The sequence below is a fragment of the Motacilla alba genome, chromosome 10 (assembly GCF_015832195.1).
Source record: "Motacilla alba alba isolate MOTALB_02 chromosome 10, Motacilla_alba_V1.0_pri, whole genome shotgun sequence".
NCBI classification, from domain to species: Eukaryota; Metazoa; Chordata; class Aves; order Passeriformes; family Motacillidae; genus Motacilla; species Motacilla alba.
In genome coordinates, this window is record NC_052025.1 from 3,299,972 (window position 1) to 3,317,555 (window position 17,584).

The 17,584-nt window shown below is 52.4% G+C and overlaps 1 protein-coding gene across 2 annotated transcripts in view; it reads right to left on the reverse strand.

Moving 5' to 3' along the window:
- The window catches only part of HCN4 (hyperpolarization activated cyclic nucleotide gated potassium channel 4), a 103,721-nt gene extending 87,595 nt beyond the window's left edge, over positions 1 to 16,126 (reverse strand). Inside the window, exons 1-2 of one of the 2 annotated variants that reach the window (XM_038146746.1) lie at positions 16,039 to 16,126; positions 14,660 to 15,871 (exon numbers count right to left, since the gene is read on the reverse strand). In XM_038146746.1, the coding sequence (XP_038002674.1) occupies positions 14,660 to 15,357 (698 nt within the window). In that variant the 5' untranslated portion in view covers positions 15,358 to 15,871; positions 16,039 to 16,126. Of the gene's footprint in view, positions 1 to 14,659; positions 15,872 to 16,038 lie in introns of those variants that run through there. The other variant, XM_038146747.1, reaches the window with a different exon arrangement.
- Positions 16,127 to 17,584: the final 1,458 nt, after the last annotated feature.

Genomic DNA, 17,584 nt, shown 5'->3' on the forward strand with positions numbered 1-17,584 from the left:
AGGAAACTGGGCTTTTCCCTGCCTGTGTGGCATGGAATGTGCTACACACACTCCTGGGAAGGAGCACAGGAGCGTGTGCTGGGGATCCAGGCACTTCCACCCAGCACCTCCCTGTCCTCTGCCAAGACCTGGGATGCTGCTGCATCTCTGCTGCTCTTTCCAGGACAGGCTGCAAGCTTTCTGACTTGTGGTGTGGTGGGGATTCCCAGGGGGTTCTCCTTTATCAGAACTTGCAGGGTCTGTGACCCACGGAGTCCTCTCCAGCCATCTGTTCCCATCAAGAAACCTTCCAGAGCAAGCTGGAGCTGCGGCCTCTTCTCCCACCAGGATGAGGGGGGTTCTGTAAACTTGCTGTGACCCTGCTGTGCTCCTCCAACACACAGAGTGCCAGGGACAGGCAGACAAACACTGATGGGCACCATGAAAAATGCTCAGATAAATCTTTCCACTATGGGCTGGACCTGCCCTGCTCTATTTAAGTCAATGGAACAAAGCCATTCAGCCCTAGGGGAGCAAGTGCCAACCCTAAATCATTTCTTTGATTAATTGTTCTTGGGAAGGAAGAATTCATTAAGCATTCTGCTCAGCAATTAGAAATAAATATATTTTTAGAATGAACAACCTGCCAGAAACAAGTTGTTTCAGAAATATATTCAGCTTGATGCATTTTCCATCAATACAGGAGGAGGCTCCAGCCTGCCAGAGGGACAGGCTGGGAAAGGGACACTGCAGGGACAGGCAGGACAGCTCCTTGTGATGTCTGCACCACTCGGGTTCAGTCTGCATGAGAGGATATAAAGGAGTTTTTTCTCTGTATTCCTATGCCAGCCATAAGCTGCGAACAGATCTCCCTGCTATTTCACAGGAATATGACAAAGCTGTTCCTACACACAGCTGGGCCAGAGCAGATATGAGAGCCATGAAAACCCAATAAATAACAACACCCCCCTTGCATTTCCACTTTGGCATCAGGCTCAGACAAGCTACAAGGGCAATGTGAAATAACAACCTCTGGAAGGAGTTTGGGACACAGAACTGCCACAGCCCTCAGATGTGAGACATGCTGACACAGTGAATGGCTACCACAGGGACAGCAGGACAGGAGCTTCCGAGGCAGTGACAGCCAAACCCATCCCTGGCCACTGAAGGTACCACTAAATGTGGTGTAAGGGTTTATTTTCAATTTCAAATCCATACTTCAAGGCAGGAGCTCAGCACAGGCTCCGTTCGTGCCCGAGCCCAGAGAACCACATGGAAATGTGAGACGGGCACTTTGCCCTCCCCACCAGCCTAGAAAAATCTACTTCTGGTCCTGAGTGCAGAAAAGGAAACCCTAAAAGAACCTAAACATGCCCTGGGATCTGAGAGTCACAGGCACAAAAGACTATTCCAGGCTTTTAAGTTTTGTGCCTTAAAAGAAAAGACAAGTTTATCCTTTGGTTGTGGTGCCTAGAGGCAAGTCTGTTCCCTGCCCTGTTCTGGGAATGTAGGATGGCAGCAGTGTCTCAATGAATTCCAGCTTTCCCAAGAAGAACACACTCTCAGAGGGCCCTCTTCCTTAAAACACGAAACATCCTTGTAGTTTTTCCTTCTGCACGCGCAGGACCCAATTTCAAGGCCACTGCAGCAGGCTCAGCCTTTGATTTCAGCAGGGATGTGCTGGGATATCACACAAATTGGCTGGGAACTCGTGCACTTCCATCATGATGACATGATTTCTGTGGTTTTCTTTCTTTTAGTTAATCCAGTCCTGCTTAAGCTCAGAGTAAGGCAAGAGCCAGGGTTTTGCTCTTGTTCTTTCACACCAGCAGAAATGTCTGTGCCGTGCCTCAGCCCAGCTGGGAGCCCTGGCGCTGGGAGGCCCCAGGGAGGCTGAGGAAGAGGAGGAGGAAGATGGGTCAGTGGTGAGGGTTCCTGGGAAAGCTCTCAAGTCACTGCAGTGGGGAACAGCAGAGGGTCCTGGACTGGAGGCCAGGGAAAGCAGGGAGCAGATTAGCTCTGCTCTCAAGTGCATCCAAAGCCATATTAGCTCCTTAGATATTCAGAGAGTAAATGAGGGATCTCCTTCAGGAAAGGCATCCTTGAATCAGAAATAGCTGTTTTGTGGGCAAGCAGGAGAAAATGTAGGGCTCTGAACCACTTCCACTGTAGCAAGAGAGCCCCAGGCTGGCTGAATCCTGCCTAGAAGAGCCACTGCACAAGCACCAAGCTGGGAGTGGAATCTGGGACTAGTGACAGCAGTGCAGCACAGCAGGTCCCACACAGTGCCAGCACAAGGCCTGCACGGAATTTGGGGTTCCTGTATGGGACACATGGCCTGAGGTGCCTCCAAGGGGGGAAAGTCATCCTCAGGGCCATTCTCACCCAGGGATGTGTCTAATAATGAACCTCATTTCACAGGAATGGTGATCAACCCTCCTGCATCGACAACAGTGCGTGCAGGAATGATCTCACCCAGCCCTGCAGCCAGGCTGAGCTGCGGGAAATGCAGCAGAACCACTGCAGCTCCAGGGCAGGGGCTGAGCAAAGCTGGAGTATCTGAACTGCACTGCCCTTACTCACAGTGTCACCCGCCTGCCTGCAAAGGTCACAAGCTGCTCTGCCAAAGCCATGCCTTTATGGTCTGGGTAGTTTTATATTATTATAAAACTCCTTTATTGGAATACCCTCCCTTCCTCTCCCTGAGCCAGCCAGGGCCACACTTTACCTAGGGAAAGCAAGTTTTCCAATGGTTTGTGAAGAATTCTCTGGCCTCCTCTTGTGCCCAGCTGCAGGAAAGCCATGCTCCTTTCTGAACCCACACCACCAGAGGAATAGCCAACCCTATTTCTTTTCCCTAGCTGGGCTGCAGATCTTAGGATCCCAGCTGGGGCACAAGTTTCCAGTGAGCTGTCCTAAGTTCAAAGAGGTGCCCTTTCCCCAGAAAAATCCTGGGCATGGGAGTGTGGAGAGACAGCAAGGCTGGAAGCTTTGGGCCAGGCTGAGGAAATGGGAGGGCCCAGCTCCTGGCACCTCGCTGAGCTCTCTGACAGCCTGTCTCTGCACCTCTTATCTGGGAGAGTGGGCAGAAACGCTGCCACTCCTGAGAGAGTGTGTGATGGTGGCACTGGAGGAAGTGCTGGGGAACAGCTCAGCCCTGTGAGAGCCACAGCCCAGAACAGCTGCCAAGCCCCACAGGGGTTTCATCCCTCACTTCATCCAGCAGTGTCCCCGCAGCCACGCTCGTGGATGGCATTGTCTCCCACGCCAATGGACACACCAGCACCTCTGGCATTTCCTCTTCACCTGCTAAGAGGCTTGTGCTGATGGGGGCACTGAGCTTTGGAGGAATTACACTGCTTTTTGTCCTGCTTTTACATCCCAGCTATGGAAACACAGGCTGGAAACACTCCTGAGGGGGCTTAGGGTGGGAGGAAGAGCAAAAGAGAGGTGGTGGGGTCTGAAGTGGGAATGCCCAGGCTGTGGTAGCAGGCAGAGGGATCTCTGTGCAGGTGTCTGAGGGGCTCAGCTCTGCCTTACACTGCTCCCAGCCCCCAGCATTCCCAAGGCACTTTATTATCAGCTGCACCCCCCGATGTTACGCCTTCATTTCCACAGCAGACTCATTCACACACACACAACACACCCACCCACACGCAGCAATGGCTAGACAGACACAAAGCATGCAGCAGCCAATTATTTGGGGTGGGAACAGCTTGCATGAGCTCATGATGAAGCTTAGCCTTAATTCTGCTGAGCTGGAGAGGCTGGAGCTGTGCTCTGCTCTCCTGACTGACTGCGGAGCGCAGAGCAGGGCAGATGATGTCAAGGCAAATCTTTTTTTGTCTGCAGTGCAGATTTGGCTGTGTGAATTTACTTGCAAATGAGGCTTCCGGATCCCCTGTTGGAAAGCAGGAGTCCTAGGCCATAGCCACAGCGGCCCAAATTGCTGCTCACGCTGCAGAAGGGGTTGCCTTGGTTTGGAAGGCTTGGGCCCAAGTTCCCAGCAGGCTCTGCAGACCAGGAGAAGCCAGAGGGACTGGCAGTGGGATGAGGGAGGAGTGCCTGTGCTGCAGCCACAGCAGAGCAGCCCATCGCAATGGCAGCAAAGGAGGGGAGACCCCAATAGTGCAACTCTCCCTGTGGTTTCACAAACTGAGCCCCAAAAGCTGTCCAGAAGCACTCAGGGTTTAGCCAGCAGCCACGGACACACCTGGAGTTTGACTGAAGCCAGGTTTTTGTTCCATTCCCAGCTGTGGGACAGGCCTGCATGTCCCAGCCACAGCACACGCAGGGAACTGCCCTGACCAAGGCTGGCATGAGCACACCGGTGCTTGCTCTAAAAGCCAAGGGTCACAACGCATCACCTCAAGATCCACCAGCCACCCAGCCTAAGGGATTGTCCTAAACCAGGACAGAGATGTTTGCTACAGCTGCCACCCCTCACAGCTCCTGTGCCAGACCAGGTATTTGGGAGTGTTTACTGAAGTCAGGAGTCACGTATTCCCAAAGAAAAGGGAAGCACACCCTGCAGTACACATGACTGGTGAGGGAAAGATGGAACATTTTCTTCTTGGAGCATCTCAAACCCCATGCAGGGGCTGCACAATTCTCATTTATGGACATAAAAGGTAAAATCCATCTTGTCTGCCTCTCCATGCAGGCTTCTTTCCCATCTTTTTCCAGCCTAGTTCTAAACCTGCCAGACAATAGAGCACCATACATGGAACTGGAGAGTACTGGTAATCTCTTCCCTTATCAAGACACAGGAACTGCTGATTCAGAAATCCCCTGTTGGTACACAGCTTCACTGCTTTTTGGGGTTCCAACAAAAGATGGGCAATAGATGAGACCAAATCTACAGCACTACACAGGAAAGGAGAATCCCAAAGAAATCTTCATGAAACTGCCTGGTAGAGACCAAGCCCACCCTTGCTGGTATCTCCTCTGGCATCTGCTGTTACATTAAAATATGATAGAGTCCCCCAGCATCTTCCATGGCCCCTGGCAGCACCATCAGCCCTTTTCTTAAAGCTGGAGAAACCAAGGCATGGAGAATTCAGCTCAGGATGGCTCACAGGTCCAACCTGTACGCCTGACATCCCTTCCAGCTTGTCCTTCTGTCTGCTAGGCACTGCTTGTCATTCCAGGAGCATCCACAGCTAAATGAGCACGATACGAGTGCTTTGTATGGGCATCAAGGAGAACAGACCATCATCTGCAGTCTAGACTGGTCCCTCCTCCTGCCCTCCTCACCATTCACAGGAAAATAGGGATGGAAAAATATATTCCTCTTGTTATTAATAGAAGGGTAAGTTGTGCATGCATTAGTACTTTGAAGTGAAGGGGGAAAGGTGAAGTATTAAGAATTTGTGCTTAATGAAAGGGGGTTTGCTATTGTTAAAAAAGCTGCATGGAGCCAGGCATCATTATCTTTTATCTCCTGGGCTGCTGGGAGAGCTGGCCCAGGCATGGCAGGAGTGAGGCTGGCACTGCCCAGCTGTGCCCAATGCAGGGCTGGGGTGTCCCTGAGCTGGCTCTGCACCTGGGCACAACGGGGCACAGGGAGGGGCTCCTCTGCCCCCAGTGCCCCCACAAGTGCCCTGCTGAGAGATGTCAGTGCAGAGCTGAGCGAGCCCCTCGCCCTGACGCCACTGGGAAGGCCAGGATTTGTGGAGTGGAGTCCCCCAGCCTCCGGAATGCAGCTGTTATCTCCTCCCAAGAGCTGATAACTGCCAGACGCTGCTTTCCCACAGCCAGCACATCCAAATGGATCTCCCCGGGTTTGCCAGGGTTTTCCATGCCCTCCCTGTGCTCATGCGGGATGAGGATCACACTGTAACAGTGCCCAGGTTCTGCCCAGGAGCAGAAGCGACTCCAGGAGGAGAGTTCCTGTGCTTCCCGTTCACAGTGGGATGAGGGAGGAGAGCTGTGCTGCAGCCACAGCAGCAAAGGAGCCCATCACAATGGGAATAAAGGAGGGGAGACCCCAAAAACGCAACTTTCCCTGCCGTTTCCAGCTACTCCCTGCACAGCTCCTGACTGCCTGCACTCACAAACACCCCGAGCACTGCTGTGACAAGGAAAAACCAGGAGTTAGAGCTCCTGCAGCGAATCAGCTGGCAACCTGCAGCTCCTCTCCTGCCTCTGAGCTCTGGAACAATGGATGCACACACAGAGACAACCTCTCCATCCAAAGAGGCCGCGAGTTAAATCCTTAATTAGCACATTTGGACGAGTCACCGCAAATGAGATTAGCTCTCGTGCATGGCTGGGGAAGCTGCTGTGCCCCTGGAACGTGGAAGTGGTGGGCCCTCAAGCTGACCTTGGAATTCCCCCTTGGCTGCTCATCTGCTTTGCTCTCACGGCTCTGTCTTCCCCCGCTGCCTGCAGCATCTCCTCGGGAGATAAGAGGCTGCTTTTCCTCCAGCCTGGTGCTAACACCAGGCACGCAATGACCACATTTGATACCGCACACAATGAATAATTCCAGCTGGGAAAGGGACTTTCCAGCTAGCAAAGCATTCAGCATGGAAAAGGGGCAGGAAAAGGTCTCTCTAAGAGCACCTTGCTAGCCCAGGACACATCTGCTCCCTCTGCTGTGTTTCTGGAGTCCTGAGTGCTGTGCCTGCTGACAAACCCGGGCTCGGTGCTGTCAGCACTGCAGAGCTGCACGGAGCCAAGCTGCATCCTGCTCTGCCCTGAGCCTCAGCAAAGCCCAGCCCGCTCCAGGGGCCTGAGCACTCCTCATGCTCATCCTGGACAGCAGCTTGGACTTTGCACTGCCAGGGATGCCTGGGTAAGAGCCCTCGTCCTGCCCTGCAGGCTCAGGAGTGACAGGTTTACAGCCAAGGAGCGCTCAGCTCCGTGGGGATGAGCTCTGCAGTGCTGCTGGGGGGAGAGGTCATCCAAACGTTCCTTCAGAAAGGAACTTAAATCAACTCTGTTCACCATAATGACTCTGACTCTTCAGGAAATCTCCTGAATCTCCAAACACTCAAAAGGCAATGATGTCACCAGCTGGGGACTGTCTGGCTTGAAAGATGGTTGCGGACACTGCACCTGCGTGCACAGCCACAGGAAAGCACGTGGGACACACACCTGTGAGGGGGAGGACAGCACCTGGATCCTTCCACATGGAACCATGCTTCGTTACACACCCAGCAAGGCATGCAAGATCTGTCAGAGCTGCTGATGTTCTTAATTGAGTTCTGGGAATGCTCTTATCCCTCCTCACAGCCCGGCCTGTGCTCAGCCACAGAGCCCGTGGCACAAACACTTTGGGGGCAAATCTCAAGTAGCCACTTCCCTGCAGCCTGACCTTTCCCTCACACTCAACAGTGGAAATGGGCTTTTTGAAGTTCTCAAAAGGAGCTGGCACCTTGCTTTTTGAGTGACATTCATCTGTAGGTAAATTGATTTAATAGCTTGTTAGAGTGCCAATTAGAACCAACAATAACTCAATTGACCTATAACTGCCTTGGCACCAACACAGCTTTCAAAAATAAGAGAAAGGAGGAAATCTCTGCTCTGGCACAGATGAGAGCTCAGATAGTTGGTTTTGAGAGCAAACTGAAGGATTCATGGGCTTGCTAATGAGATGCTCATAACACATCAGAAACAAAGACAAATTTCAATGGTTTCAAGCTAAAATGACACTATGTTATCTCCAGACAAAGATCACTCTTTTATCTGTATAATAAATGGATTTCAGTGCAGCAGCAGTGACTCTAGAGCAGAAAAAACCTCAGTGCCACAGAAAGCACTAGCACAGTTACCTAACCAGAGTAAGACTGGATTGAAACCCCAAGTTTACCTCCTTAAAATAGTGCTGCAAAAGTCCTACACTGACTCTGTGGGTTTTACCCTCAGAAACCACATTTTTCCTTCAAATAAAATCTGTTTCATTCTCCTGAAGTGGAGGTTGTGCTTCCAGACAAATTCATCATGTTAAATGCTCAGGTCTGAGGATTGAGATCTTTCAAGTTTAAAAACTAGAAAATGGGTAGCTTTTGTTTAAACATTGGCAGTGTCCAAGGATAAGGAGAAGGATAATGTGGGAGGGTTTTAAATTACTGGGAAAAATGATCCATTCTTAAGTCAGGAAGGGGATGGAGAAAACTGAGATTGTTGGAAGTGTCAGAAGGACAACAGAAACAAAGAATATGTAGGAGGAGAAGGAATTGATTTGGAGAGACCCACCCAGGGAAAAAGCTGAAGGATAAGGACGGAGATTGGAAGTGGACTGAGTAAATGCCAACCCAACACACTGGAACATGGCAAGGGGTGAGGGGGAGAGGTGTTACTGCAAACCAGGTGGAGATCGCCACGAGGAGCCTAGAAAATGGAGTTGGCACTGGTGGGATGAGAAACACAAACTTCAAGTGAGAGATGGGGACGACAACAGGTTGGAGAGAGTGGGGCTGAAGGTGAGAAAGAGAAAACAAGCAGGGAGTTATAACAGGCAGAATGTGTTTCCTTTGGAGCCTGGAGTAGCCCTGGAATGTGGTGCAGCATCTTTCCTTTGCTGTAGCTCCCTGCTACAGGCACTGCTTCATTCAGAGCAGAGGGCAGTGCAGCGCAGCCTTGAACAGCTCCACACCTGCTAATGAACCCAGAGATATGCCAAAGGGATATCCGAGTTGTTCTGAAAACCCTAACAACTGTACAAAACACTGCATTAAGAATCAGACTGCAAAGTCAGAAGCTCGGGGTAGGAAACAGCAGACAGGAGTCTGGCTGTGCTGTTACAGTCAGGACATGGATCAAAGCAGTGCTTCCCAGAGAATTCCTGCCTCCTCCAAGGTGGGAGGGTGGGCTTGGGGCAGGGGTGTGCAGGAGGGGATTTCCTGTAGGAGCCCATTTCTTGGCCAGCCTGGTTTGCAGTGGAAGAGAGGAGGAGCTGCAGGGGGGGTGTGATGGCCAGGGCAGGTGAGCAGAGCCCCGGAGCCTCCCCCTCTGCCAGAAAGCTCCTGCAGAAGTGTCAGGCAAGGAGCTCAATCCCAAACTGTAACTGCAATAACACTCTGAGTGAGGACGGGAGAGAACACCATGTCATTGTTTACAGCAGTGATTATTCTTTGCTATAACAACAGACAAACCAACAAGGAGCGGAGGCTTGGGAAGAGGGTGGGAGGGATGGGCCCATTTCCCAGTCTGGCTGCTCACAGAGCCAGCCTAAGAAATGGTCCAAACCAGAATGTGCCCAGTCCTCTCGAGGCACCCACGGCTCCTCACACAGGCCTCATCAGCCCTTCTGAGTGCCAGGGATGGCCCCTTCCCTGCAGGGCTGAGCTCTGGCCCAGGGGATGCTGTGTGAGGCCTCCTGCTCTGCACAACTGGGCTCAGTTCCATCACACCCAGGTCAGAGATGCTTTCACCTCAATCCCCACCAGGCTGTGCCACCTCACTAGAACCTGGGAATGATGGTATTTCCTTGCTGTCAGGAAGTGAACTGAGCATTTGTTGTTAGCATAGTGAATATTTTGTAAAGCCGTGAGAAAATTAATCTTTTTTTTTCACATCAGGATCTGAATAAGATATAATAAATATGTTATCTTACATTAAGAGATTGAGAAAAAACATTAAATTGTTTTTCTCAAAGGAGCCATCCCTGAGTGTACTGAGGGAGGAGCTTCTGTGGGAGAGATAATGTCTTCATCTGCTGGCAGAGACTGGTATGAAGGGCCTGGCTTAAGTTTATGCAAAAATCTTAACCATTCTTTGTTAAATCTCAATGCTTGCTTTACTATTTATTTATGCTATTTTATCTCATTTTCTCCACGTGAAAATACTGTAATATTAACCCTAAAATATTTTACCATGGTGACCCACTGAGGTGCTGCCTTTACTGAGTGAGGCCTTCCTGTTTTCCAGCTCAGGCATGTGAACGTGCTTCCTACAAAGAGCTGGGCTCCCACATGGACTGTCTGCTGTGGGATTATTTATCCTCTGCCTCCTGACAAGTGAGCTGGGGCACAAAGCCTGCCTTGCATATGGGCATGGGATGTATGGATGCAGGAGTTTCACTCCCTTAGCTCACCGTCACAAAGCCATGGCTGCAAGTCCACCGAAGACAAGAGGGACCCAATCCATGTGTTCAGCAGAATCATGGATCTGCATGATTCCTTTGGGACCCCCTTGTTCTGCCCCAGCAAAGTGCCCTGGGAGCTGGCTGGGAAGTTCTCTGCAGCAAAGGCAGTGGGATCTGTCTCCAATCTCCACGTGCAGTGTCCCCCTGCCACCCCAGGGACACACCATCACCACAAAGAGGAGGAGAAGGGAGCTAAGCCTGGGAGCTGCCCCCTCCAAACCCAGCCTGCTGGCACTCCTGTTGGAGTCCAATGGCAGGCACAGGTCCTGCCACCAAAGCCACCGCTCCCTGCCCTTTCCCTGAGCCACAACTCCCAAGTGCTCCGTGCCGGGCGCTTGGAGCAAAGGGCAAGTCAGGGACTCAGCGTTTGGGCGTGGGCAGGAGCGGAGGGAGGGCAGCACAAGGAGCAGCACTTTGGGCAGGAGATGGACAAAAGGCCATTATTGCCCGAGAGCAGGGAGCAACCCTCACCCAAGGGAGCTGCCAAAGTCAGACTCTCCACAAATGGTTTATCCTTCTGAAGCACGGGGAAACGCTTCCTGGTGAGAACAGCGTGCTCAGAGAGGCACTGGAAATCAGGTCTGCTCAGCAGAGTGGGAAAGGTAAACATATCCCTCCATTTCTGCTCCATCCCACAGTGCTACTGGGTTCAGTTCTTAGGACTATAATTAGTAAATCCCACTGATTCCCCCCGAGAAGGGAGGCTGAGGGACACTGCAGCACGAAGGGAAGCAGTGATTTTGTGCTTTCCCCTTATACCTCCCACCTGAGCACCTGGTTTGTACTGCCACAGAAAGCTCCCCAGGGTCCCAGCAGCCAGGGAGCACCGGCAGAGGAAGCAAACCAAAGAAAGGATCTGTTTGCACACAAGTATTACAAGTAATGGAGAGCAGTGAAAAGAAGAATTCTAAAATCTGTAGTTGGGTCTGCTGTCGAGCAGAATGCTTGCCATTGTTTTCAGAGAGACAGCAGCTTCTCTTCACTGTGAGGAAGTTAATAGATTACTGGGCAGTGAATAATGTGCAGTTCTATTTACATCCACTGCCGGGACTATTTTGGGCCCTCAGATAGTGTATCTGTTCTCAGGTCTTTCTAAAAGCAGCACGCTACTCTTTTTTTGCAAGCAATTCTGGGCAGCAGCTCCAACCATATGCTTCAGTCAGCTACGAACTAGACAGATCATTGTTTGTTTGGAATTTTTTTATTAAACCAATTGTACTGGATCAATGCTTCCTCTAAGCAATAAAATACAATTCTGTCTCCGAGTGGAAGAGCTTTCAAAGTCACAGATAAATCTTGATCTAGGAAATACGGCGTGGCTCTGCACTGATGTGCAATCAACCACAGATGCAAATGAACTCCAGCTGCCAGCACACACATCTGCACCTCAGAACAGGAGCCAGGGTTCTTAATTTTCATTAGAAATTGCTAAGACACCTTGTAAGTGCTTCTAGAACCAGCCCACTGCATTAGTCAGGAGTACTCAGGGGCGCTGAGCTTGATTTTTATAAAGGTCATTTGATGTCTTTTCCCCTCACAATGGACTAAAAGCAGAGATCAACAGAGCCTGAATCTATATTAATTTGTTTTACTCTTGGAGGGTCATAGATTTGCCACTGGAATTAGCCCTGTTAGATGCTAAAATGGTAATTTAATGAGACAATGATGAAAGCCTCAGTTCTATTCCAAATCAGCAACTCCTCTGGAAGCAGAGTGCAAAGGAGCAGCGACTCCGTGGAGTGGGGAAGCGCACCAATGTCATTGCACGGCAGCGCATCGGCCTGGAGCGTTCCACGCAAACTTCCCAGCTCCAGCTGCCCGGCAGTCACGAGGGCTGGAGCCCTGGAGCCGGGAGATGCACCTCGCTCACGGAGGGCAGGCAGCTTCCTCCACAGGCACACAAAGCCAGCTCGGGGTCTAAACCTTTCCTCGCTTGAAACTTGACCGGCAAACGCTGCCACACAGCCTTGGTGCCAGCCAAGGGCGGGATAATGGAGCCTCCGGGATCCCGAGGCTCCGGGATCCGCAGGCGGCCGGAACACGGAGCAGTCAGCAATTGCGCTGCGTAATTCCCCGAGCACACGACACCCTCCTTTGGGGCACAGATACGGCTCTTGCAAATATTTTGATAAGATCTGCTCTTTGGTGCAATCTGCTGCATTCCAGAGGTCAAAAAATGTTAGCCATATTCACGGGAGCTGTTTCCAAGAGAGATGCTTTAGCAGAGGGCAAGAGGGAACACAAAGCCCAAACAGAAGGTGGGAAAGCTCCCACTCTTCCCCTTCAAGGCAGCCATTGTCCACGGGTCACTTTCCATGGAAGCCCACGCTCTAAGCAGCACTCCTATCCAAACAGATCTGCTGCAGGTGACCTAGAAACAGGGGTGAACAAAACCTCCCCGGAAATATCCCCCCTGGAGCAGGCAGTGGTGCATCCAGCTCCTCCTGGCCTTGGCACATGGCTCCAGACACTCATCCTACTGCCCGGGCCCAGGGGGACAGCAGGGACACAGCCCCTGCTGCTGGGCTGGGCTCCTACACCCGCTCAGAAGGAAACCAGCCCACCTGGAGTGTGCCCCAGGGTACAGACAGCAGCTCCGTGTGCCTTCCCAGCTCTGTCAGGGCAGGGGCTGTTATTAACACCAGGAGCCACCCATGGACCCACAGAGCTCTGCAGGCACAAACAGCTCAGCGCCAGCAGCTCCGTGCCGTCATCTGGCTCGGGGAGCCAGGGCTTGCCAGCAGACTCCATTACCTTGGGCAAGGCTGGAGTGGCCCCATAGCCAAGTGCCTCAGGAAGGAAAAGTTACCTCACCACCTTACAGAATAAGCTCTGGTTCTGTAGGAAGCTTAAAATCCCAAACTCTTGGGTACATCTCACCTTGGGCAAGGTGGTTACCTCATCTCCTGCTGCTGAAGTTTGCCAGGCTGGTACTGTGCTGAAAACAGGCACAGATATGGAAGGAAATAAACCCACTACAGAGACAGAAGGATATGGAAGCTGAACACTGCTTTTGCCTAACTCCAGATCCACACAGACTAAACCCCAAATTTCCTGAGGGTGCGACACGCAGAGCACGCCTTGCTAGAATAACCCAAGAAAACACGGCAGTTAAACTCCAGACTCATGGCAAATACTGCAAATATGGCTGAGAGTATGAAACTGGTTTTGTTCTTTTGAAAGCTGCTCATTCTCACATTTCAGTGTTTGGGAGCTATTACTTGGTCAGTCTCACTGGGAAGCAATTTCCTCCTGGTTCCAGTGTGGGATTGGGTAAGGCTGTGCTTGCAAGGACTCTGCATCATGCTGTAGCTGCTGGAAACCCTCCTAAGCTCAGTCAGCTGTGTGCTTGGGACACTTGAATGCACTGAATTTAAATGACAGTGCAGTCTTCCAACTCACAGAGCCTTCTAATAACATTTGTTAATCCAAGCAAATATCAAGGAATCTGGTCAGTGCCAGTGCTGAATCTGCTAAGCATGTGGGCTGCTTGCTAAATCCCTAATAGGTGGTGTCAAGAGGTTTCTGTCATTCCTGCCTTTGGGAGGCCAAATCCACCCCGAAACTCCTTCCTGCAATTATCTCACTAACTGTATTTGTGGGAATCATGCATGGTTCCTTGCAGAGCGCACACATTCAATAAAATCACATCGTGTGACAAAGGTATGTTTGAATAATATTCTTCTCCCGTGTGCTTTTAAATGTGAGATGTAAGCCCGTTGTAATTAAAGCTGAAGCAATAAACCTTAGCCATTGATTGCACTCAGTAATTAATTATTGATTGCAGTGCTTTACACGCATATTGCAGAGGACAGTTCACCTGTGCAGCAGACAGCACTTTGCTCAGAAATGCCCAAACGCAGCCCCTCTATGCAGGACTGTACAGGACTTGACCAAAACTGGCTCTAGGGTTTCCAAGTTCATTTCCTTATTAACCTGCACGGAAATGTTGGTGTGGAGTGAGAGCAAGCCATTACTTTGGCAAAGTCAGTGTTAACTATTCCCAATCCAACCTCATTTTGCTAATGAGGATGCACAGATACAAAAGAGGCTCTTTCTCTGCTGAGAACCTTGTTAATGAACCTGCCATCCCCTGCACATCCCAAATCCTGAAAAGACATGCTGCAGTAAGACGCCTACACAGCAGAAACATCCCTGCCTAACTCTTGGGAAGGAGCAGGGAGAGGACTTGGAGGTGTGAAAACGGGAAACATCAATCAGGCAGAGCATCCGTGGAGATGCAGGACTAGTTAAGATCAGAGATCTAAAGTTGTGCATCAGGTGGGAACAGTTTTTCCCCATTTACAACGAACTTAAAGAAACCCTTTCCATTATAAAAACCTGAAGACGACTGATTTTAAAACAATTTAAAATTACTAATACTGTGGGGACACTAAAATTAAGGTGAAATGTAAAGGAAACCTGCAGCTTGTTTGAATGGAGCAGATCTTGGCTGCATCCTCCAGCTCCTCTGGCTAGGAAATGACCCAGGAAAGTTCTGTTGGGGTGGGAGGTGGCATGGGAAGGGGCTGGCCAGTGGTTTTGGAGTGGGCCGGGGAAAGGGGGGGGTTGGAAAGGGGGGTGTACCTGAAGTCGCTGTAGGGATGGATGATCCAGAACCCGGCAGACTTAACTCTTTCCTGCTCCCTCTCCACGGCCTTCTGGCTGCCAAACATCCTCAAGGAGAATTTGTTGACCCCCGGCTGGAGCATGGCCCCGAACTGCCTCTGCATGAAACCGGCCTGGCCGAGCCTCTGCTCCTCATCTGGGGTGATCTGGTCGCACCCTCCACCTCCCTCCACTTTGATGGAGGTCGAGGAGCAGGCCCGGGGGGGCGGCTGCTGGGGCTCCGGGGGGGAGGCGGGCGGTGGGGGCAGCCCCTGCTCCAGCTCCCCGCTGCCGGGGGGACTCTTGTCCTCCCCGGGAGAGGCCGGCTCCCCCTCGCCGCCGATGAGCCGCTTCTCCTCGGCCGCGTCGTGGAGGTGCCTGCTGGTGAGCGAGGACAGGCTCCCTTTGAAGCGGCGGCAGTCCCCGTTGGTGCTGGTCTTGGCGCCCTTGCCGCCGGCCTCTGTCTCCAGCAGGCCGGGGTCTCCCCCTCGGCTGGGGTCTCCCCCGAGGGCCCGGGTGCTCCCAGCAGAGGGCGAAGGCAGTGGCTTGAGCCTGATGCTTTTCCTGCGGGTGTCCTTGTCGCTATCATCCTCCTCGTCCATGATCGACGCCTTGGGTCCGATCTGCTGGGGCAGGCTGTAGAGCCTCTTGCGCATGGAGGGGGGCAGCTTGTCCATGGCCGCCGCTGCTGCTGCTGCTGCGAGGGGACAGCGAGGGGAACCGGCACTACCCCCAGGCCCCTGCCCCCGGCTCACGGGGCACGGGGGACCAGGGACTGGCGTGTCATCTTCTTACCAGGCTGTGGCATCCACAGGCTCTGCATCAAAACACGGGCTCTGCATCCAGAAAGGAAGGGAATGAGGGAAAATAAAAGGGAAAAAAAAAAAAGGAAAGAAGAAAAAAAAAAAAAGGGAAGGCAAAAAGCTCCCCCTTCTCCTCCGTTGTCCCGATTTGGCTACTTGCTGCTTGTCTCCCCTTGGTGAGTGTCACTGCAATCCCTGTCTGCTCAGATGCTGAGCACTGGGCAAGTAGTCTAGAGGAGAGCCACACACTTCTGGCTGGAAGGCGAGGGAGGGCGGCAGCGGCGGCAGCAGCCGCCTTGCCATGTTGGCTTCGAGATGCAAATGTGCCGTGGCTCCCGGCGGGCAGACATCATCCGGAAAGCGAAGCTCAAGCCTCAAACTCCTCAACCTGCCGGCCAATAACACAATGAACTGCAACCTGCAGCGGCCACTGCTTGCTTACATCACTGTCATCACTTATTCCTCATGCAGCCCCTGCTCCTGGGAATATTCATGAAGCGATCCCATTCTATTGGGTTGCCATAGGAGCGACTACAGCGCACAGGCTCAGCCTACCTGAGACAGCACCCGGGCTTCTTAAAGGGGCAACGCCCGGCAACCGCGGGGCTCTGCTGCCGCCGCCGCGGGCACCGCGCCCCGGGCGCTGCGGGCACCGCGCTGCGGGCACCGGGCAGCGCCGGACCCCGGGCCCGCCCCGCCTTAGCGGCCGCGGCCGCCGGGCTGCCGCCAGCTTATCAACAGCAGCATCGTAAACATGACAAAGTAAATAAATAGGAGCGAGAATGTTCCTTTTTCTCTCGGATGCGGGCGCTCCCTGCTCCGCCCGGAGGTGTGGCTGCTGGGGGCAGGTTTGCTTGTGAAGGCACGGGGGGTTTTGTGGAAAGGGGCGAACCCAAATCTAAATGAAAACCAGCGGTTCACCTTGAAAATCTCACTCGCATGCAAAACAGGGGCTGGGGAGTGCCTGTGCTCCCTAGCAGAAGTTTGCCTGCCGGGAATACGCTGCCTTTGCCCCCGTCCGCAGCGTCCGGAGGTTTGGAAGGACCCTTCTTCCCTGGCTGTCGGTACTATTGCTCTCCTGCGGGGTTGGATGAGGAGAAGTCATCCAAAACCGAAGCAGTAAAGGCAGCTGCATCTGGGCGAGCTCCGCCGCTGGCCCGCGGGAGGCTGGGCTGGCAGGGCGGGCTGCGTGGGCTCTCCCCGCGGCGGGGGAACCCCACTTCCCGGGGGGCTCCTGAGTCAGCACTGCCCGCCCAGGCTGCTGGGGAAACAGCTCCGGCTGGGAACGCTGCTACCCCTCACTGCTGCGCACAGGGCACCGCCTGTAAGCGAGGCAAAAGCAGCGGGGGGGAACACGGCTACAATTAGGCATTTCCCTACCTTTTGACATTTGTGAGGGTTTTTCTGGGGGAAAAAGAGGGAAAGAGGTGGCAATCAGCCCTTCCTGTGCTTCTTTGGGAATGGCTGTTTATTCTGTTTAAAAAGCTTCTAGATTGATAAAGTGGTTCAAATAGTTCCTAGAGCCGAGCCTGTGAAACCACTGGAGTAAAACGAAGAATCTGTTTGGCCGTCTGAGAGATTTTGGTGTATATTTTTGCAGAGGTTCAGCATCTGAGGCTTTCTAGAATGTTTGTTGTTTCAGACATTGCAAATCCTACCTGCTAGAAGAAGGAAACCACGTGAACTGCGCAGGCAGGGAGGCTGAGCACAGCGAGGAATGCCCACGGCAGGCAGGGAGGAAATCCCCACCTCACCTCCGTGCTTCTGCTTTGGGAGCAATTATTCCCCTTTTCCCCTGCAGGAGCCACTGGCCAGAGGTGACTGTGCCATGCAGAGCAGCAGGACGTTCCTGCAGCTCCACGGCAAGGAAATGCTGCTCAGCAGTGACTCCACCAAGCACACACACAGCACATGCTTCCTCATCTTTGTTTGCCTCTCCTGAATCCTTTCTCCCATATGTTCTACCTGCTCCTCTTCTACTCCCACCTCCTGGCCCAGCCAGACTGCCTGTGACTCATTCCAAATACTCCACAGTGCAAATATAATTTAATATTATTATTTTCATCACAATTTCTAACGGAATGAGCTTTTGTGGGGAAAT